This window comes from Schistocerca cancellata, chromosome 3 (assembly GCF_023864275.1).
Source record: "Schistocerca cancellata isolate TAMUIC-IGC-003103 chromosome 3, iqSchCanc2.1, whole genome shotgun sequence".
NCBI classification, from domain to species: domain Eukaryota; kingdom Metazoa; phylum Arthropoda; class Insecta; order Orthoptera; family Acrididae; genus Schistocerca; species Schistocerca cancellata.
This window is the reverse complement of record NC_064628.1, coordinates 792,013,605-792,037,241: the sequence shown is the minus strand read 5'-3', so window position 1 is coordinate 792,037,241 and position 23,637 is coordinate 792,013,605. Positions and strand designations below refer to the sequence as shown.

The 23,637-nt window shown below is 38.4% G+C and overlaps 1 protein-coding gene across 1 annotated transcript in view; it reads right to left on the bottom strand.

Annotated features, from left to right (window-relative positions):
• LOC126176568 (dynein beta chain, ciliary) overlaps window positions 1–23,637 on the bottom strand; it is a 790,269-nt gene that overhangs the window by 293,835 nt on the left and 472,797 nt on the right. The window contains exons 46-51 of the mRNA XM_049923728.1: window positions 20,733–20,906; window positions 9,343–9,535; window positions 9,051–9,163; window positions 3,545–3,738; window positions 2,624–2,843; window positions 1,180–1,341 (exon numbers count right to left, since the gene is read on the bottom strand). Coding sequence (XP_049779685.1) covers window positions 1,180–1,341; window positions 2,624–2,843; window positions 3,545–3,738; window positions 9,051–9,163; window positions 9,343–9,535; window positions 20,733–20,906 — 1,056 coding nt within the window. The remainder of the gene's footprint in view (window positions 1–1,179; window positions 1,342–2,623; window positions 2,844–3,544; window positions 3,739–9,050; window positions 9,164–9,342; window positions 9,536–20,732; window positions 20,907–23,637) is intronic.

Genomic DNA, 23,637 nt, shown 5'->3' with positions numbered 1-23,637 from the left:
CATAATGCAATGTTACACATTACAATTTGGAGTCCTCTAGTGGCAGACAGTTGTAACTTGTGTCAGCGAAGTGGTAAAGTCGACTGAGTAATATGCATTACAAGTAATATCTCAACCAATATTGAGAACAAAATAAGAAATTTGGAAGTATTTTTCTTAGCACACCCTTATATACATGTGTCTATATTTTGTACATACTTATATGTTGAATTTTATACTGTCTTGTATTATAACAAGTCTTATATCATAAACTAAACTAAACTCTGCCTGAACAGGCAATGAAGGCCACATGATACCAACTGGCTGCTGTGTCATCCTCAGCCCACAGGCACCACTGGTTACGGATATGATTGGGCATATGGTCAGTACAATGCTCTCCTGACTGTATGTCAGTTTACGAGACCAGAGCCACTACTTCTCAATCAAGCAGCTCCTCAGTTTGACTCACAAGGGCACTCCTGTATCATGCTTTGATAAAATAGGTGCTAAATAAATAAACTGCCCAGCAATACAATCAACATGTCCACAATGTGTTCATCTTTCATGAGGATAATGCATAACCACACAGCTCCCACCTCACTAACAAATTCTTCCAAGAGGCATTAATGTACTGAATGGTACAGGCTGCACTATCTGCTAACATGAACCTGACTGAACTTGCTTGTGACCAGTTGAAACTTACAGTGCACTGTCATAAAGAAACACTCTTCATACACTATCTTCATTGCACAGTTTAGATACTTTTTCAAAAAAATTCTGCAGATTAAAACTATGTGCCAGACCAGTACTTGAAACTGGGACCTTTCCCTTTCACAGGCTAGTTCTCACTGACTGAGCTATCCAAGCATGATTCACATCCTGCCCTCACAGCTTCACTTCTACCAGTACCTAATCTCTTATCTCGCAAATTTCACGAAAGTTTTGCTGCATGCCTTGTGACACTCATGGAAGAAAGTAGTACTGGTCTGGCACACATTTTAATCTGCCAGGAAGTTTCAAAACAGTGCATGTTCCAGTGCAGAGTGAAAATTTTTTTTAGTGACAAGTTTTATTTTACCATTCTCTGAACCCTTTGAATCTGAGTCCACACATATTTGCAATATACTGGTGGTTCACAATTTTTTTTTTGAGAATATTATTTTCATATCTATTTAAAAATAATCAGAAAATATTTCATACCTCAAAATTTTTCTTCACAATGTCTAGCTGCATTTTTGCAAATGCTTCGATATCTTTTTCATCTGTGAGCTTGTCCCCATAAACTCTTTGTGTCTCATGCATCCACAAACGGACCAAATCAGTCGGTGCAGTCACACAATCTCCTTGACTGAACAGAAGCCCCTATAAATAGCATCAAAATTAATTTATGTTTTCTGCAAGGGATATGATGAACAATGCTGCAAACAGAACTGCAGTGCCAAATACTTTTAGGCACCATACAATAAATCAATTTAAGGACTCACACTAGCAACAAACCAAATTGTAAATAAGAAAAATTACATTATTTGTTGAGAATTTTGCTCATTTTAAATAATAAAATATGAAGAAGAGCGGCCTTAAGAAACTAAGAAGTTAGTTATTACATTTGTTAATTACCTTGATGCTGTGCATTTGAGTGATAATTCAGTGTGATATGGTATGTGTTAACTGTTTATATAAATGAAACACAATTTTACACATTTTAATATCTGTTCAAACATTTCTGCACAAAAATAAAATGCCACATTAGAGTGAATTCAGTCTCTACCTTTGCAAATGTCTGAAAAATTGCTCAGTTCAATAGAGCTAATTCATTCATTAGTACCACTCATAATATGAGTGTGCAAAAACTCCATCTGACTGGTCCTAGCCATGAGTGATTTTGTTTTATAAGTTCTACACACACGAAGTGTCTCACCAATGCAACGAAAACCTGACACTCCTCAATATCGATCTCAGTCTATAGCTCTACAAAAACTCTTGCTATATGCCTTTAGTGCAGCAGCTCAACTATGGCTTTGGTGTGAAGAAAATTGAAAAACTTAATTATCTCTGAATCAATTATATTGACAGTTTTTAAAGATGTGACCACATAACAGAATGCATATTTTGGTTTAATTTAGCCTATTAATACAAATTGCACTAAAAATTTCACTCAAGAAAGAGCAACTTGAAAAAATGTATTTGAATTTGAAGAAAATTTGTGTGGTGTATATTCTGAGGATGCTCTACATGTTGGTATCAAAATGTCAAAAAATATAGATTATGGAAAACTAAGCTTAATGAAATGGTACTGCAACACAACTTGCAATCTGGTCAGGGCTAAAAGATGGCATGGCAATACACAAAGTGTCAATAAGTTCATGCCTTCTTTCTTGCAGTGTGTCTCCATTACCTGTGTCTGGCTTCTAAAGAAGGAACTAGCTTAAATTTCAATGTCAGTGGTTTAGTTGGCTTATTTTTGTCTACATGTCTGTTAACACTGACAGTCCTTCAAGTTTTGGGAGATGTCAAGCAGGTGTTCCTACCACAAATTATATTAAAACTACAATGATAATCCCTTTCAAGGTTTGATCTGAGTGTTTTACTTTGCAGCAATGGCAACAATAACAGTTCAAAAAACATAAATATCAAGAGATAATACCTGAAATACACTTGACAAATCTCTGAGATTGAAGAGATAATGAAATTTAACAGCTGTTGGAAGGAAGACCTGTGCTACTTTGTGGTGTAGTATCAGTGATGCAGACACTACATTGACAGTGAGGCGCCAAACAGTTGACGGAAAGCGATAATCTGGATCTGTTAGATGTTGTGACAATATTGATTGGTAAATTGTGTTGAGTGATTCGGTCCCGGGAAAACTGCAAAGATACAAAACAGAAAATACAATAATCAGGGAATGTAATATGTAAGGAATGCTTCAGCAAATATGGAAATTTAAGATAGTACCCAACAGATGACAATATAAAACTGAATGAGTAATTCATATAACACAATTAGAAAGGCTTGAAAATGTGTGTACAGCTAATTATTGTTAAATTTAAATGTTAAAAATAGAAACACATTTGCAGTTATGTATTAAAGGACAAACTATATTTTACAGACCTTTATGTAATAAAAATTATATATTACCATATGAAGGTATGCTAAAATAAAAACAGTGAATTGTATATTTCATTATAAATACACTCTAAAATTATTTATAATATAATTTGTGTAGATTGAAATGAAAATTGACCTAGTTACTTTGCAGAATTAACACAATTAAATATTACTGTATGAAAGAACTATGAAATAATTTCTGATGAGTGGATTTGTATTTTGTTTTTAATACTCTCTACACATTATTTATGATGCTGTTCAAATGCACTGAAAAGAAATCTAACATAATTCATTTTCACAATTTCCAAACTTCTTGATTGTTTTCTAAAATTAACTAGCTCCTAACACAGATCTTTCCAAAACTCACTGCTGAATTCAACAATTTTCATGTCATTATCTATAAGTGATATGACCAAGATGCACCTTTAGAGAAAAGATGGCATTTAGTTGAAATACATACCTGACAGCAAACACACAAAAATGTCTCTGAAGACGTGGGTTGATTGTAAAACTACCAGCAGTTGGATTCATACATGCCACATATTGACAGTTGTGAATGTCCTTTAATGAGAGTTTTGTACGATCATACCAGTGACTGTAATCCAGGTGTTGTCTAATAAGAGTATGTGGCTGGACTGTTCCATATGCATCTACCTGTGAAGCAAAATAAGCATTAGTTTAGAACACAAATGCATTTTATATGGGAAAATACATAATGTAAAATTCAGTCTTCATGCAGTTGCCTGTCCTTGTTAATATGTTATGCACAGTGCTGGGTCATCAGTAAACAATGATCACCAATACTGAGACCAAGTTACAAACTATGATAATTCCTGGGTATATTTTATCTATAATGTGGACTTTTCACCTAGCACCAGCATTTGTAAACACATAGTAAGATTGACAGTTTCTTCTGCTAGCAGAAGAGAGGATCTTGGACAAAAAAGAGACTGATAAGGCTTAAAAATATAAAAAGATAAAAGAGGAAGTCATCCATGACTATGGGTCAAAGGGAGTAAATAGGATGAAAGCGAAAAATAAGATGACTATCTATATTACTTTTCCTGAGACTTTTTCGATCTCCTCAAGTCTTTACAGTCTCTTATCATCCAATTACCTCTCTTTTGATGGAAGTAAGAACACCTGGTTCTGAAATCTAGCATTTTATGTCATTCTCTGTCTTTCTATTTGGTAAAAAGATATTCTCTATTCATATATATTTTCAGTTCATTTATAATTTTGATGATTGTATTTTCTTGTGACATGTATTTGCACCATTTTACGCCACTCAGAAATTTACTTAACATTGCATTAAAATAATACCTGAAGACTATAAAATATGTGAGACTAATGAGTCATAAATTAACAATATACAAGGAAGTGGCAAACAGATACATTGATAAAATACTGCTAAATATTACTGAGCTATTGGTTTAAGTTCTTCTACATATGGCACAGAAAGTTCTGGCAGAATGTAAGCAACCAGAAATATATTCATATCGGAATAAAAAAATGTGACTATGTTCCTGTTTATTCAAAACCAGGAGAGCTTCTGTGAAGTTTGGAAGATAGGAGACAAGGTACCGGCAGAAGTAAAGCTATGAGGATGGGGCGTGAGTCATGCTTGGGTAGCTCAGCTGGTAGAGAAGCTCTCCTGTGAACCAGGAGAGCTTCTGTGAAGTTTGGAAGATAGGAGACAAGGTACCGGCAGAAGTAAAGCTATGAGGATGGGGTGTGAGTCATGCTTGGGTAGCTCAGTTGGTAGAGCATTTGCCCGCGAAAGGCAAAGGTCCTGAGTCCGAGTCACGGTCCGGCACACAGTTTTAATCTGCCAGGAAGTTTCATATCAGCGTACACTCTTCTGTAGAGTGACAATCTCATTCTGGAAACATCCCGCAGGCTGTGGCTAAGCCATATCTCCACAATATCCTTTCTTTCAGGAGTGCTAGTTCTGCAAGATTCGCAGGAAACTTCTGTTAAGTTTGGAAGGTAGGAGACAAGGTACTGACAGAAGTAAAGCTATGAGGATTGGGCGTGAGTCATGCTTGGGTAGCTCAGTTGGTAGAGTACTTGTCCGCGAAAGGCAAAGGTCCCGAGTTCGAGTCTTGGTCTGCACACAGTTTTAATCTGCCAGGAAGTTTCATATGAGAACACACTCTGCAGCAGAGTGAAAATCTCATATTTGTGCATTTTTTAACATGCAGCTCACCTCAAATTCACACAAGCTCTCCTAACTCTAACGCACACATACCCACTAGTCCATTGCTGTAAGTCGCTCATACCTATCCATTTCCAGTTCCCTGTTCTCACTCAGTCATCCAGCCCAACACATTGTCATTATCTATGTCTCTCCCTCCCACTGTCTTCTGTGTCACAGCCACAGTTCCCTTCATTCTGTCATACTGCCACAGTCTCCCCTCACTGTAACTGTCTACCTCTTGCTCTCTCTTACTGCTAATATACCACGGTGCCCTCTCTTTCTCTCACAGTGCCATTGTCTCCTTTCCTCTTTCTAATTTCTATAACACATCCACTGCCCACTGTTGTTGTTGTTGTTGTTGTGGTCTTCAGTCCAGAGACTGGTTTGATGCAGCTCTCCATGTTACCCTACCCTGTGCAAGATTCTTCATCTCCCAGTAGCTACTGCAACCAACATCCTTCTGAATCTGTTTAGTGTATTCATCTCTTGGTCTCCCTCTACGATTTTTACCCTCCACGCTGCCCTTCAATACCAAATTGGTGATCCCTTTGCGCCTCAGAATGTGTCCTACCAACTGATTCCTTCTTCTAGTCAAGTTGTGCCACAAATTTCTCTTCTCCCCGAACCTCTTCAATACCTTATGTGATCCAGCCATCTAATCTTCAGCATTCTTCTGTAGCACCACATTTGAAAGGCTTCTATTCTCTTCTCATCTAAACTATTTATTGTCCACATTTCACTTCCATACATGGCTACACTCCATACAAATACTTTCAGAAAAGACTTCCTAACACTTAAATCTATACTCGAAGTTAGCAAATTTCTCTTCTTCAGAAATGCTTTCCTTGCCATTGCCAGTCTAACTTTTATACCCTCTCTACTTCGACCATCATCAGTCACTTTGCTCCCCAATTAGGAAAACTCATTTACTACTTTAAAGCATCTCATTTCCTAATGTAACTCCCTCAGCATCACCCAATTTTATTCGACTACATTCCATTATCCTCATTTGCTTTTGTTGATGTTCATCTTATATCCTCCTTTCAAGACACTATCCATTCTGCTCAGCTGCTCTTTCAGATCCTTTGCTATCTCTGACAGAATTACAATGTCATCAGCAAACCTCAAAGTTTTTATTTCTTCTCCATGGATGTTAATTCCTACTCTGAATTTTTCTTTTGTTTCCTTTACTGATTACTCAATATGCAGATTGAATAACATCAGGGATAGGCTACAACCCTGTCTCACTCCCTTCCCAACCACTGCTTCCCTTTCATGCCCCTTGACTCTTATAATTGCCATGTTGTTTCTGTACAAATTGTAAATAGCCTTTCGTTCCCTGTATTTTACCCCTGCCACCTTCAGAATTTGAAAGAGAGTATTCCAGTCAACATTGTCAAAAGCTTTCTCTACATCTACAAATACTAGAAATGTAGGTTTGGCTTTCCTTAATCTATCTTCTAAGACAAGTCGTAGGGTCAGTATTGCCTCACATCTTCCAGTATTTATTACTTTTCCATCGTTCTGCTGCAGTCATTGTCCTCTTCTCTCAGTGGAAGAAAGTGTGAAAATGTTTGCATGCCAAAATTTTTGGTAACATTCTTAAAGGTACTGAGGAAGGTAGAATGAGGTAGTTGTACCCACTTTTCAGACAGTCTTTTAAATAAACCGGAAAATATTCACATTTTTTGTGCTCTGATAGGAGCATTTTTCAGTTTGTTCCCTTCTTTTTCCTGCTGCAGCACGCCAAGTAACCATTATGAAAAGAAATGTATTACTCGAACTAATTATACACTCAGACCGGATTCTACTTGCAAAAAAATTTTGCATGCGCTTCAGTACTACAACATGGGGTTCCCAGATGATAACAGAGACACGTTACAGTATATTTCTCCATCCTAAGTCACTTTGTAAACTGCATTTTCACCTCACACCTATTTTTATGTGTACAATCTCTGTATATCAGAAACGGATTTTGATACGAAGAAAATTTTTGAGGTTGTTCAAGATCAGGCTCTTACTAACACAGACACACACACACACACACACACACACACATTGCAGCTATTTGCTGTGCAGAGTCATCTCAAAAACTGCAGCTGAGTTTTGGTTCCCAAAAAACAAATTTTAGGATGTTTCTCAACAACGGATAAAGATTTTTGAAACTGGGGAGAGAATATACTGCTAAAATTTGAGCAATTTGCTGTGGTTATTTATTATTTAGATTTCGCCTCAAGCCAGATTTTACTTGTAGAAATAGGGTAACCTCTGTATGTTGGAAATGGGCAAAGATGTCAAGAAAGTTTTCAAGGTTGCTGAAGATTATGATCTCAGGAATATATAAAAAAATTTCAGTCATTTGCTGTGCATAGCCATCTTGGAATCCTGGGCTGGGTTTTGGTCTGCTGGCAATGCCTAAAATAAGAGTAAAAAAATCCTTTTTGTGGGATTTTCCACAGAACTACCCATGAACTAATAGTGCCTCTCCATAAGTTCTATCAAGCTCAGACCATATAAAACCAAAAAGAACCAACTGATTTGCTCCATTTGCTTAAGCAAGAGGACCTGTGTAACATTCATACTTTGACCCTGTACTGTAGGATAATGACTCTAGGATGAACTTTCTGTTGGGTATACAAAATTGTCTCTAGCACAAGGGATATCTACAACACTTGACCCTATCTTTTTATCATCAATAGAACCTGAGGTAGGAGCACCAGAAAATCCCATTTTTATGCATGGCATTTTGGAACATATCAGGTACACACATCAATAATTTAGTAGTGAAGGTAAAAACTCTCTGTTCATTCATCGTCAACCAAACAACAGAAATCAAAACTTCACTAGTGTTTTGATGAATGAAACCTTTTCTGAGCTAGAGTAAACACACACACAGAGACACACACACACACACACACACACACACACACACACACACACACACACACACACAGAGAGAGAGAGAGAGAGAGAGAGAGAGAGAGAGAGGAGTGGGTGGGTGGAGCAAAGAGGCATGGAGTGTGAGGGAGGGTTTGGGGTGGGTGGATAATAGCGCAGAGGAAGGCAGCAGTTGTGTGAGATGGAAAATGTGGGAGGGAGAGACAGAAGGTGTGCATGATAGGAATGCAGCACATGGACAATGGAGCAGGGGAATTCATGCAGCATATGATGACACTGACATGGGGGAGTGGACTGGGAGGGAGATATAGAACTGGGGAAGGGGCAACAGTTGGGAAGAGGATTTGAGTGGAGGGGGTTCACAGAGATTGAGTCCAGGTGCATAATCCTCCTGGCTTCAGTTGCTGCTAACCTGGTGCAACCACATCCTCTAGCTCCTCTTTTTTCCCTGCACCTGCCCCTCCTGACAGAACCCCTTAACCAAGTCTAACTGCCTAACAGCAGTCCTTACATTGTGTATTTATCCAGCATAATGTAACTCTGTGTGTGTGTGGGGGTGGGGGGGGGGGTGGCCATTGTCATCTTCAGGCATCTGTGAATGTCTGTGTGTTCTGTCTCAGCATCTGACAAGGAGCTTAGTCTGACAGATAAGTAATATCTAGCAGTCTTCTACCAATGTGACTGTCTGCCACTCAATACCTTCTCTACAACATAAGCACAATCTATCCTTTTTACATTACTGTTGTTCCATCCTGGATTTTCCACTGTTTATGTCAACAGTACATACACACATTTTGACTATAAAATATAATTCTATTTGGCTATAACATACAATTCTATTTTCTTGAAATTGGTAACAATGGTTTACCTCTGGCATATTCATGTCATCAACGAAGTAAATTAATGTTTTGTTTCCTGGAGGACCATAATTTCTTCCTGCTTTCTTCTCCAGTGGACGTTCCAAAATTTTCTGAAGCATCTCTGTTGAATAACAAATGCAGCACATATTTATCAAAGTAAAATATTTGTTGTAAAGAGTTAACAATATGATAATAGATTTGAAAAAGAGCAGCACTGATCTCACTTGCTGAATAAAGCTGTTCAACTACCTGTTTCTTGAAACAAATATATGACAACCCATGGTTAACACATTTCCTTACCTGACGTGGTGTAGAAATTGAATGGCACATTAGCAACAGCATAATTCTCTGACAAGTTACACAGTTTGTCACTGACTAGCACTGTTTTCCCGACTCCACCATTCCCTACCAGCATCACTGGTTGCCTCTTTTCCATAAGCATATCCAGAAAAAACCGGACCCTAATGGATTCAGATGTATGCACCAAAACAGCCTAAAAGAAACAAATACTGCATGTAAGTTACTATACAGATAAATAGTTTTATATTTTTGTCATAATACTTATGACATTACAGCTTACACAGGCCTTTGCAGGAGTACCATTTGCAACTTACAAAAAGAAGTGAAGAAGTGGAAGGTGTTCAGGGGATATACAGTGTCATTTAGGAGGAAAGTTACATAATTTGTGAGGTGATTCTACATGTGAAAATAAACCAAAAAAGTGCTATGAAAATGTGTCCAATTTATGATCATTACAGAACTGGGGTGGATTGAATTCTACACATGTCTACAAATGGATAAGAAGACAAATGTGAATATTACTTACCAAAATGCTGCGTAGACACTGTGGTGGACTGAGTAATGGTGAGACAGATGGCTGATCCATCCTACAAAAGATGTAGGGTTTTTCCAACAGATGGCAGCACTGTGATGTCACACCAAGGCAACAGCAGCAAGTGTACTACTCTGCAATCATGGGCTGAATCAATAAGCAGCCATGAGGTCATGTGGATTTTGTGCTGGAATGTTGTCTAATTGAGCAAGTCCACTGTATCCATGAATACCAACATGCTGCATACATTCCCCCTCGAAGAATGACATGTTGTTTGTGTGTGGGTACTGCAGTGGCAGTGCCCATGCAGCTTCGGCAGAATACCAGAGATGTTTCCCTGATCGATGAATCCCCTGTGCCGGCTTTTCTCCCAGGAGTTTTCAAACATTACATGAATCCTAAACATTACTTAGTGTACACAGAACATAAGAACATGAGGCCATCCAGTCAGTTGAGGAAAGGGACGACATTATTGCAATGGTACATGACACATTAGCCATCAGCTCGATATTCCTCAAATGCGAGTATGGTGTACGTTACATTCAAGAGGCCTGTACCCATTCCATGTGCAGCCCATGCAACATCTGTATATAGGTGACTCAGTAAGGAGACAATAATTTTGTGAATGATGGTTATACACAGACATCATGCAATACACTTTATTTTCAGATGATGCTACATTTACATTCCACAGTTCATGAACAACCACAATTCTCCTACATATGTGACGGAGAAGCCAAATGACACAACAGAAAAAAGATTCCAAATTAGGTTCTCAGTGAACATCTAGTGTGGTATGATTGATGACCCAATGCCTGTGTTCCTGCCAAACTGTGTGAGAGCCACAACATACACACATTTCCTGATAGAAGACCGACCTGCACTTATGGAAGATGTGACATTAGAGCAATGATGGCAAATGTACCTGCAACATGATGGATCACCGATTCACTGTACCAGACTAGTATTCCAGTATCTGAGTAACACATTTCCTCTACTGTGGATTAGCTATGGACAACCCACTAAGTGCCTGCCAGATCACCTGACCTAATCCTATTAGACTTCTGTTTATGGGGCTAGTTAAAGGGGGATGTATATGCTACGAAGATGGATACAAGTGAAGAACTTTATCACTTGTATCATCGATGCTGTTGTGTGCATTAAAGTCGGCCAAGATGATGTTTTCAATGTGCAACACAAAACATTCTCCAACATGTTGACAAGTGCAGTGAGTTGGGGGGGGGGGGGGGGGGGGGGCTTTCTGGAACACCTCTTGCAGGATGGATCAGTCATCCATCTCATCTTTAATCTGTCCAGCACCATGCCTACACAGCATTTCGTTCGTGGATGTGTGGTCTTCAACCCACTCCTGTTCCATAACGATCGAAAATCAGACACGTGTCTTTTTCAGTTTATTTTCACTTGTACAATCACCTCACAAATTATGTGACATTCCTCCTGAATCATCCTGTATATTAAAACTAATTGCAGATTTGATTAATACTAGAAACAAAATCATTACCTCCTCCTGAATCTGTGTGGCACTGAAGACAAAAGCATTATCAGGGAGACCGTGTAATTGTTTTCCCTTCCTGGAAATTTTTTGGCCTCACCCACACCTACTCATTGGCATGCAATTGTTGCAAAATAAAGAAAGCTGTGTTAAAGTGTTTTGCAGCAGCCACATTCAGACAGACTTATTGTTTTCATTATAGATTTCACATGAATGTAATGTAGCTAGACATATTAATATCAGGGAATGTCCTGAATTAACTGGGACCTCTTCCTCCTCCATTCCACAAGAAAAATATTACTCTCCAAGAATGTTATTCTGATGTGATGGAATTCTGAATGTCATAAAATTGGAAAATACCCATCATGGGATACCATTTGTGGCAGTTTTAGCAATCAATGAGACTACACTGAAACAAGAGCTTGAAACAGACACCTGAGATCATGCACTGTTTCTAACTATTCAAAAATATATCATTAGAAGCCTACTGTTAGTCTTAAGTACAGTAACAAACTGTTCAATTTACATCTCTCAAAACATGTCTGCAACAGCCAGCACTTTTTATTAACATAAAACTGGCCAATGATAATTTAAATAGCTTTTTGCATGTGCAGGACCACAGCCACTATAAATTTATTGTGGGAAGACAGTGTCCTGCTTAGGCTGTTTTTATTTTTGAAATAAACACTTTATTTCGTTCTTTTTCCTTATTAGCTAATTTTGCCCATTGGAAATTTTCATAGTACCTCTGTCAGAGTGAAAAACTGTAGTGACATATTTTATCTCCACACATTAGTGTAGAGGAAGTATCATCTAAATGTATCCTTAATACAAGTTCCTTATGAATGTGATGGTAATGGACACAACTTTCACATATGTGAATTCCATATGTAAAATGATATAATCCAAACCTTATGTGGTTCTGTGTCACTGTAGCTGCATAAGCAACATTGAAATCTGAACTAATGGATTTTAATGTGTTTACACTGGCACACTGACAAAGAACTGCAAAAATGGTTGGATTGGATTTTATCATTTTACATACAGAACTCACATCTGTGAAAGGTGTGACCATTGTCACCACGTCTGCACATTGGTTACTGACCATTCTATGCATAATTCACATTAGTTTCTTTGTTCTGTAGATGGAAGGCACAGACTCCTGCCTTTGAAGTCTTCAGCCTTGGATGTTGGTTCCAATTACAGTAAACTGCAATCCATAATAAACACTTTCTTCCATTGCATCCTTACCTCACAAGTTAACAATCATGTCAATTTACAGTGTAACTTACTCTGATAATATTTTTTTTTTATTTTCTGAAAATAACAGTGGTGGTACATGGCAGAAAGAATAATCAGCAGATCAGATGGCAGGTGGCATATGCCCCAAAACTATGTATTTAAGAAAATAATTCTTTAAATAAAATCAATTTTTAATATACTACATTTCTAAATCAGATTAAAAAGTATAAAATAATTTCTTCAAGCATCATACCAGTTCATAACCCCATGTGCATAGTCCTGAAAATACGTTATAGTAATTTTTTAATTGCTATGAAAAAACTTGTAAAATTTAACATGAAAAATGTGGGTATAGGACTATCTGTATTGGGTTAAGAATCTGTATGGGGCAGGAGAAATTATTTTATACTTCTAATCCAATTTAAAAAGTGGTACATTAAAAATTTAATTTGATTTAAATAGTTATTCTGTGCTATTTGGTCTCAGGTTTGTGACACTTTTCAATTAATTTCAAACATTTTGATGAGATTACAACACAGATACATAGTAAATGACAATTTTTTCAATTTCTCTTCACCTGTGTTAACCAAAATATTGCTTCTAATGTGTAAAAATCATGAAAAGGCTGTGAAAGTAAAAATTAGAGAGATTCAAGCTCACATTGGGGCTTACCAACAACTTCTGTTCCTGTGAACCATTCATAACTGGAACACGAAAACAGAAACACGGCAGTGACACACAAAGTAACCTCCACCACACACCAGACAAGGAAGCAAGTTAATATTGCACTGTCATCTGGTTCTGAGCTATATTGAAAATTTAAAAGTCTCTAGCTCATTGGAAAATGATAATGGTAAAACAAGTAAACTCCACTACACATCTGACAAGGAGGTTAGTTAATATTCCACTGGCATCCTGTTCTGAGTTGTGTTAAAAGTTTCAAATCTCTAGCTAATTGAGAAAATAATTTAAAATTGATTGCAAAATTAGTGCCAAATGGAGAAACAGACTAGATAGCGACCTAATGAAACCATTGTAAAATTATGATACATTAGAAACTGCACAGAAATAATCTTTATTTCTCAGCTAGACGGTCCCGAAATGCATTAGATGAAGGCTGTAAGACATACTGGAATGTTAGAATCTCTTTATTTTTGAAATGGTAACTGAAACATACACACGAAAGCAGTATCAAAAATTATATTCTGCCAAACCAATTCAGTCAAGTGTTGCTACTACAGGTTTCTCTCAGTATACTAGGTCTCTCTCCTACAGGATATCATTCTAGTGCTTCTAAAAATAATTTAGCAGCAGTAAATATGATCTACAAACAGAAATACCAATCCTATGGTATTACATACAATGTCTAATGATAACAGAAAAAATAATTTTAGTCATCAAAAATAAAACATTGTACAAATCATAGCTCAGTTATTAGAGCTACCCCATATTAGGCTGGTGTGATATTGAATTCGACGATATACACTGACGGCAACAAAACGGTGTCGAGAATAATCATTGTTTCCAGCAATTACACAGGTTGGCTGCTGTGTTGTGATGATTTCACAGTCTCTTAACACAGGAACAAAGACAGTAAAGTGTGATGGGAGTATGAAGACAGTATAGCATAGCACAGCAGCTACAGCTTACTCAGAAGGTTCTGCAAACATTTATTATTTTCACATTTTGTTATTACTGTAAATAAATCTCTTTATACTCAATGTCACACTAACTTCAGACTGCTCTATTGACTGGAGGCACAAAATTACAATTCACACAACTTTTTATTTATTATCAGAACAAAAACGACATTTTCCAGTAACACTGGGCATTATACGAAACACTTCATGAGCAGCAGTAGTAGCCATACACTGTCTATGTCAGCTTTCAGCACCATGGCTGTAGCTTGTGAAAGTAGCCTGCTCTCAGTGCCACAGGCATTTCTTCTTCCGAAGACTGTTTACAAGTGCACAGCTTGTTATGGACACCATACTGCTGACAAACAATCTACTGATATGCTGAATGCTAGCAGATGCCATTAAGTCACCACCAGACCTTCAGCAGGCAGTCTTTTGCTGGGCTTAATGTCAGCCGCCTCCAGCGGACCATCTATTGGAGATACTGTTGAGCTCGTGCTGAACTCAAGTCCAGCACAAGCAATGCCTATGCCACAGCATCATGCCAGGCATGAGCCATGCCCTCTCCACAGTCATGATTGGGTTTCATTCGTATTTGATCAGGACCATCTTTTTACTTGTAGGATCTCCTTCATCTCAGAGCACAGCAAGAGTTAGTCAAAGCCCTGACAAAGGATGTGGTTGAGCTTTTCAAGGCCAGGGTAATACTGAGAGATCAGAGGAATGCAGGTCGGTGGCTGGTTAACTGGTATCTTGTTTAACAGCTCTACTGGTGTCAGAGGAGGAGATGGTGTGGAAAATCGGTTTGTGAATGAGCTGGACAGGACAGTATCCTTTTCTCCACACCCTTCACCCTCCCTCCTCTGGCCTCCCTTTTCTTCCTCTCCTTAACTTTTACACGTCTACCCTCCAAATACCTTTCATCTCATTGCATTATGCTGAACTGAGCTTAGTTGGGTGGTGCTGTAAAAAAGTGCTACTGGCATACTACCTGTGAATCATCACTCATGGGTCATCAATTATTTGTGTGCAGCCGTACAACTAAGGACATAAAAGTATTGTGGGCTGGCTCCACCTATACATCACATCATAGCTGAAAACATCTTCAAAAGAAAGTAAGAGTGTATTGTTGACAGTGAGGTCATTAGAGACAGAGCACTAACAGCAAGGACAGGGAAGAAAATGTGCCATGTCTTTTTCAAAGGATCCATCGTGGTAGTCACATTAACAAATTTACAGTAATAATGGATAATCGAAATCAAAATGGCCAAACAGGGATTTTTGATCCATGTTCTTGCCAAATGCTAACTTCTGTGCCATCTCAAATGGTAAAATATCTTTTAAAACGCCAGAGAAATTACACTTGATGATTTTCTGGCAGAGCTACTGTCATATGACACAGATGAGGAAAGGAACAAATAACTGAAATGTGGGATAATATAGGGAAGGCAATCTCTCACCTATAGCTTTCTAGCTTGCTCTTGCTCTAGCAAAGGTGCACCCAAACATATACACCTGCAGCCATGGCAAGACTGCGCATTGATTATCAACTACTGAGAACAGTCTCCTGTGATATGCAGGTAAGGAGGTAGGTAGTGTGAGGCATGTCTTTCAACCAATGAATCAGCCGCTTTATGAGATGAAAGGCATTTGGAGGGTAGGCGTGTAAAAGGCAAGGAGAGGAAGAAAAGGGTGACCAGGGGAGGGGGGAGGGAGGGTGAAGGGTGTGGAGAAAAGGATACTGTCCTGTCCAGCTCATACACAAACCGATTTTCCACACCATCTCCTCCTCTGACACCAGTAGAGCTGTTAAACAAGAGACCAGTTAACCAGCCACCGACCTGCATTCCTCTGATCTCTCAGTATTACCCTGGCCTTGAAAAGCTCAACCACATCCTTTGTCAGGGCTTTGACTACCTCTTGCTGTGCCCTGAGATGGAGGAGATCCTACCTAAAATCCTCCCCTCATCACCCAAAGTAATGTTCTGGCACCAACTCAACCTACAGATTATCCTTGTCCATCCCTATTCCAATCCTGTACTTCATGAGTCATTTCCTTGTGGTTGGCCCAGGTGCAAGACCTGTTCCATACAGCCAACCAACATCTCCTACCGCAGCCACTCACAGGCATTTCCCACCTTATAAAAGGCAGGGCCACATGTGAAAGCAGCCATGCTGTATGTCAACAATGCTGCAATTACTGTACATCATTCAATGTGGGCATGACAAGTAAACAGCTGTCTCTAAAAATAGTTCAGTGGTGAACTGCTGGACATCAGTGTCCAACAGGCACAATATTTCAGGAAGTGACCACATTCCCAACATCGGATACTGGAGAGCCAGCACTGTGCTTTTATCTCCTCCCCCTCTCCCCCATAACCTAATATTTCTACACATCATCCTTACTCCAAAATATTGTTCTGTCTGGACATTGACACCTGGCACTTTATCCACGAACTATTTTCAGATGAAGGAGAAACTGAAGAATCAAACAACTTCCTAACCACATGAAAGGCCACCACAAAACTATGACAAATTGCAAAATTAACCATCCAGTTGCTGAACATGCCGCATATCACAACACAAATGACTTCAACAGATATTAAACATGAGTGATTTGGATACTCCACTCCAGCAGTACTTTCTCTGACCTACACAGGTGGGAACTATCTCTCCAGCATACTGCGCACTCTTGCAAACCTCATGGCCTAAACCTCTGCTAACCAGTTTTCCACTGCTTCATCTCACCTATTTCTTTCTCTCTTCTGTCCACACCATTCCTTCCCTGTCCACACTGTGTATTGCCTCCCTTCACATCTGAGAGCTCTCCCCCCCCCCCCTCCCCCTTTTCTCCACCAAACTTTCTCTCTCTCTCTCTCTCTCTCTCTTCCCTCCCTGTCTTCCTCTTCAACTCCAGCTTTCCTCTCCCCCTTGCCCCCTCCCTCTCTCTCCCAGTTATATGCTCTACCCTTTGAACTCCTTTTGTGTTGTTGTGCAGCTGCTGAATCATCTGTCGAAAGACCTGCTCTCATTAATTAACTACCCCCTCTTTGCCTCACACATTCTACCCAAGCCCATCACCACCTCCATCTCACAGAAAATGCTCCCAATAACTAGTAATCAACAGTCAGTTTCACAGCAGCTGCACGTTCGTATGTTTGGATGTCTCTGCGGCTGCATGTGTGAATGTGTGTACTTTTGCTAGAGAAAGAGAAAGAGCTCAAAAGCTAATGTAAATACTGTTTCCTTTTGTGTTTCTATGCACCACACACAACAGGTGAGTAATTGTATATCCTTAATTTGAATGATCATTCCATACAAGATTTTCTATCGTTGAAATGTAGGAAACTCAGATTTTGTATATTGTCAAGTATCAATTTGTGGAGGATAACTTACAACCAGACAGCAGCAAAGGTGGACAAACAACTTTGTGTCAGTCTAACTTGTGAAAAATTCATACATTTTAATAGTAAACCAATTCTGAAACAATTTTAAACTAAAATTTATTCCTTAATGCCTCTTCTATCCAAGCAATTGATGATTCCACAATCTAAGGAATTGTAATTAACTGATCTCACATAAATAAGGTTAACATTATGAATTATCCAACAGTGAAAAAGATTGTGAGTTTTGAATGCTAAGTTCTTGTTACAAGTTGGTTTTCATTCTGGATTCCTTAATTAACATATAATGCAATTCTGTAGTTCAACAATTTGTTTTTGTGTGTTTTCTGTAGTTTCAGAAAACCACTTCCTTGATAATACAGATATTGAAAGTTATTTATCTTAAAGAAATTTGGATGAAACTGTTTACTGCCAGGTAGTCATTTCCTCCACACACCAGGCAAGTAGTGTGGGCAGCCGCCCCACCAGGAGAACATGGGTAAATGGCTTTCATCAACACCAAGATATTTCCTTGTATGACCTGGGATGTTTACCATGAAGTTACGTGTTGCCTCCACAGCATGTGGAGGCATCAACCTCACCGACAGGCATTGCGCCTGTCACAGCAAAGTCCATTGTCGGCAGGGCACTACTTTGCTGCACCAGTTCACATGCCCTTGCTGTGCCATGCTGACATCCATCTGCTCCCAACCATTTAGGGTACCAATGGACCACGCGACGACAGTTACACCTTACACCTCAAGTCGGCAGAACCATCTGGCCACATCAGCAGTTCCGTCCCAGCACTACAAGTTGGCACACCAGCAGTTTCATCTCAGTGTTCCATGCCAGTAGACCTGTTCCAGTTCACCATGGTCTGCACCAGCAGCACATCAGCTGTCACATGCTGGCAGCACCTGGGCATTAATGTGCTACATCTTCACACAATGCCTACTATGACTCTAGGGTTCGTTGTGTAGGTACATCACAGACAGTGTCATAGGAGGGATGTCTCTGTTACACTGTTGTGAAGATACTCATTGAAGAGCATTATAATTGGGTTTCATTTTGTTAATAAAGTTATTCTTCTGTAGCGTCTCTGATCACTCATCAGTATGAGACTACTTTATTGATGATGAGATAAACAGTTTTGTTCTATATCTACCCTAATTTGTTGGTGAAGAATCTGTCTCTCCCACCTGGTACAAGTGTGTTTTGTAACGTTTTTAGGTCTATGCATTAAATTTCTTAGTAGTTGTACTTTCTGCATAGTTCAGGTGACTCGTTACCATATGTAGCAATGCATATTCTCATTCATGCTGCTGGTCTGTTGTTTTCAGTATTTTAAGGTTCAAGTTTACATTCATGGACAGTGTTCTCATGCACAGACTGCATGTTCAAGTTCCTTATAATGTCTGTCTCATTGTCAGAGGTGCTACTGTCTCATGTCATTCCCTTCAGGATCAGCAGGTTCAGATGTTGTTACAGGGTAGTGTAATTCAGCTCACTCATGTTTTGCCTACTACAGTTGTGTCTCGGCACGCAGCTCCCATATTTGCAATGTTTGTTTGTGTGTGTGTGTGTGTGTTTTCAATGGTCAGACAGAAGACTGGGAATTGTACCATCAACAGTTGAGTTGCATTTTATGGCCTATGGTATCAAAGGTATGCAATGCAGTGCTCATTTTCTTGCCAGTGTAGTTGCAGAAATTTTTCATCTGTGTCGTCAATTCTTCCCCGACTTTCACCTGGAGAACTTAGAGTATGATTTACTAGTGGAACTGTTAAATGTACATTTTCTTCATGTCACACACCTCCAACTGAGAAATGCATGCCCCACGTCCTTAGTTAATGACAGTCAGTCATTTTCACAATGTTTGAGTGAGCTTGCTCCTGAACAGAGTCCAGACAGGGCATCTGTCAGTTTTGTATGTAGCCAGCTGGCACATCTTCCATCAGGTTCTTTGGAGTGTTGTTGTTGAGCCATGTGCCATTCTGTGTCTTGTTCTCAGAGTTCTATGGTGGCAGTACTGTCACTCTTGGCATAGCCCATGATGCCACTGGACACCAATTCTCTTAATCTCGATGTCAGTTCTGTTGGCACTGGTCCTGTTATGGTTTGCCCCCTTCACTGTCAAGGCTATCAGTGGTGACATCAGCCCCGTCATCAGTCTGGACATCACCAGTCCTATCCTGGCTGGGCCATCTATCGTCTGTATGCGAAAATGTCAGTCTTGTTATTAGTTCAGTGTTCACATGCTGTGAACACTGGCCCAGTAACGTCCCAGGTCTTCATGATGCTACTTACCATGATTCTAGAGTGCGTCATGTAGGTATGTCATAAGAAACATCGTAGGAGAGATATTTCTGTTGTATAGAGTTGTGTGGATAGTCATCCAAGGACATTATAGATGAATTTTATTTTATTAAGTTATTCTTTTAAAAGGATAGCCACTTAACCGGGAAAAAAAAAATCACTGAAAATTTCAAGTGTGAGGAGGAAGATGGTGTCAAGAAGCTCCTGATAAACTAATAGTGAGCGGAGAGACAGCATACCACAATAATGACTATTCTTCCCTCTCAGCTGAGCTATCTATCAGCCATAAGCAGTAGTGTAACTGCAGGTTTTAATCATCAATAATTTATTAAAAATAATATTCATATAATTAACACACTTTGAAACAGTAAGTATTTTAAAATTTAAGATTTATAAAACTCAACAAAGTTCAATTTCAAAGCTAAGTTAAAAATGCAGACTGCCCCGAGATTTCATGAAATTCCTGTAATTTCCTCAGATTTCCCTGATTTTTCCAGATTAAATGTAATCCCCCAAGAATTCCAAATTTTCCAGAAGAATCACCATCCTGTTTAAACTGTCTCTGAACTCTCCTCAGTACAAGGGTACGTTATAAACAAAAAGTATTTTGAGGTCATATGCCTGTTCTTTAGTTGTCAGTTGTGAAAGTTTCAGGTCAACATCATAACAGATTTTTGTAATAATTTCATCTTATTAAAAAATACAGTGCCCACTGAGGAGAGGAAAATAACATTATTTGAATTACTCACTTCATCTAATCTAATTACCTGAAGTGGTATATCTGGGTCAAGTATGAAACGAGGTAACTTCTCAGTCCATGGCACAAATGTTTTGGATTCTGAGTCAATGTAGTAGTCAAAGACTGTTCCTTGGGCTGGAAATTTCACTGATTTGAACTCATTCACCCACCATTTTGTAAATTCTACACGGTAGTCAATATTCTGAAAAAAGAATTTATTTTAAATTTTTTGCAGTAATACTGACAGCAAAATAACACAACCATTAAAATATCTCTTTTTACCACCATGAAATCCAAATCATAAATATCTGTTTACAAGTGAAGCAGGAAAATAAAGAAAAAAATATAAAGAAAAAAATTTTAACCAAAAATTTTATTTGTTCTTTTCATTGATGAAGCAGCTTAATTTTTTATCTTCATTTTTTAGCACATAAACTGCAAGTTTTAGACAAATAATTGTAAATAAATAAATTAATAATAATAATAAATTAAAAGAAATTAAAAATATTTGTCTACCTGAATTGATAATATGGAACTGAGAGAAGTGTGGTTAAAATACTTGTTTCCACCAAACTAATTCCAGCTGAAAGTTGTATTATGAACATTCTTAATTTAATCTATCAAAAATACTGTTGCTGGAAGATAGCATCTGAATGAAAATACTTAAAAAAAGAAAATTACACAATTTATGACCCCCTTAAAAAAGCCCAACACATTCCAGGTTTTTCCATTGCCTTTAAGAGCACAAATGTTGGGAAATAAATAGTACTCTTTGCTCTTTGTATTTGATGAAACTTACGCATATATTTACTAGTTGAGCTATTATTGGTTTATTAACATTTATTTCTAATCTACTGTACTACAGATCAGAGTGGAGGCTGGGAGGGGTAGATTAGTTCTCCCACCCCTTAGCTTCACTTTGTGAGTGTGAATGAGAAGCCATTGGTCCATGACTCTAAGCTTACACTGTTGTCACAGTGTCATTTCTGCCACTGGTGCCATCAAGGTATGATTATAAGATCCGAGGACCCAAACACTAACTGTTATCAGCATTTATGAGGCAACTCTGCACTTCATTCATGCTGCTGTTGATATGGCTTTGCAATTGTTTTGCTACCAACCATTTGCTTATATGTTCACTGTGTGGAAGTGCTGTACATTTGCAAAGAGACTTGAGATTTTTGTCACATAGCATTCATATCCTTGTTTGAAAATTAAGATGACTGAGTCTTAAGACACATAGAGCCCAACAGTAGAGTCATGTACAAGGAACACAAATTTCTTGGTGACTTTAAAGTCAATGCCACAAGAGGAGAAATTGTATCAATACCACAGACTGCAAGGGTGAGCTGTGTTCCACTAAAAACCATACAGATAATATTTATAAAAGTACAACCTCCAAGGAAAGATGTTAATGGAAGAAGAATTGTCACTGAATTGGATTATCTCTAGAAAGACATTGTTCACCAGAATCCATTTGAATTTTACAGCTGTGGCAGGGATATGCACCTCAGAAAGAAAAGCATCGTTGTCCTATTATTTATCTCAATGAGATCTGGCAAAATAAAAATCATGCCACGAAGCACAGATGGCATGATTTAAAGGTCAATGATGGTTTGCAAGTGATGACTGGCAAAGGAAACGGACTTATTGTTGGTCATTGAAGATCCCTGAATATGGTTTCACCAAAACTGCAAGGCTACAATTTACATCCTGCATAATCAAGCAATTGTCATGGAAATATGAGTAGTGATGTACATAAGCATCGATTTTTAGAATTATTGCACAATTTAGGAGAGGGTTGTGCAACTGTAATGGACATAGCTACTTATGTTGTTCAAGAAAAAAGCAGAAAATTAATGGTTCAAATACAAAGAAGGAAAAAGAAATTGAACAGTGACTACAAGGGAAAACTATTTCAATTTTGGGCTGCTATACAAAAGTGGAAATGCTGAACCAGGTCAGTTGCCACAAGCAATTTGAACTTGACAGCTTAGCAGCAGTTATGTGCTGACATTCATATTCTGCCAGATATGCTTCGTAGCATGATTTTGGTTTAGCTAGGTTGCACTGATGATAAAAGGATGATGATGGATTTCCTTTCTGATGTGCACTTTCCACACTGAAAATAACAGTAAAATTACTTTCTGAAAGATGAAATCTTCAAAATAGTTAGTTGAAAGCATTGACTCCTCAGGTAGAGACTTTGATACTCTGAGTTCTTCGTAACATGGCAGTTAAATAACAGTAAATTACATAAAATGTTATGTTTACTCCCCCCTCCCCCCCAATCTGTAAAGACTGTTTCCACTCTCTACTCCCTTTCCTGTCTCCTCCAAAAAATTTCTCAAGATGAGGTAGGTCTGCTGCCAGGCATACACTGCCTGTGCCAGCAGTTTTCTCAATGTTATATGTAGGGAGCAGATGACATTTGTTTTGTGTTTTGTACTAAAGCCAATATGCAAAGTTACGTAATTTTTAAATGCTCACACAGTCAAAACTGTAATAGCTTTAAAATTTAACAGATGAGAAGTAATAGTGTACTTGACTGTAATATACTTTCTAAATCTCAGAATAATACAGTAAATGGAAAGTCTGATGCTTCACTATAGTGTTTTCCAAACATTTCCCTGACATATAATTTTGCCTTCATAATAAAGTGTTTAAAATAAGTAACTGTCCACTTCCAACTATCAAATCTTTATTGCAAAGTGCTGTCTGCCAGTTTTGATTATCATATCATTTTCAAATAAATATCTTGTAATGCACTGTGTGTACATGTGCCAGACAGCATTGCCTGATGGCATATTTAGCTGGCTTGACCTTGACACATGTAGGCTGAAGTCTTCTGCCTTGTGATGACTAAGGTGTACAGCCAACACTTGAGGGGGAAGGATGAAAAAAAGTGGAGTGAGTATTGTCTATACTTCTAT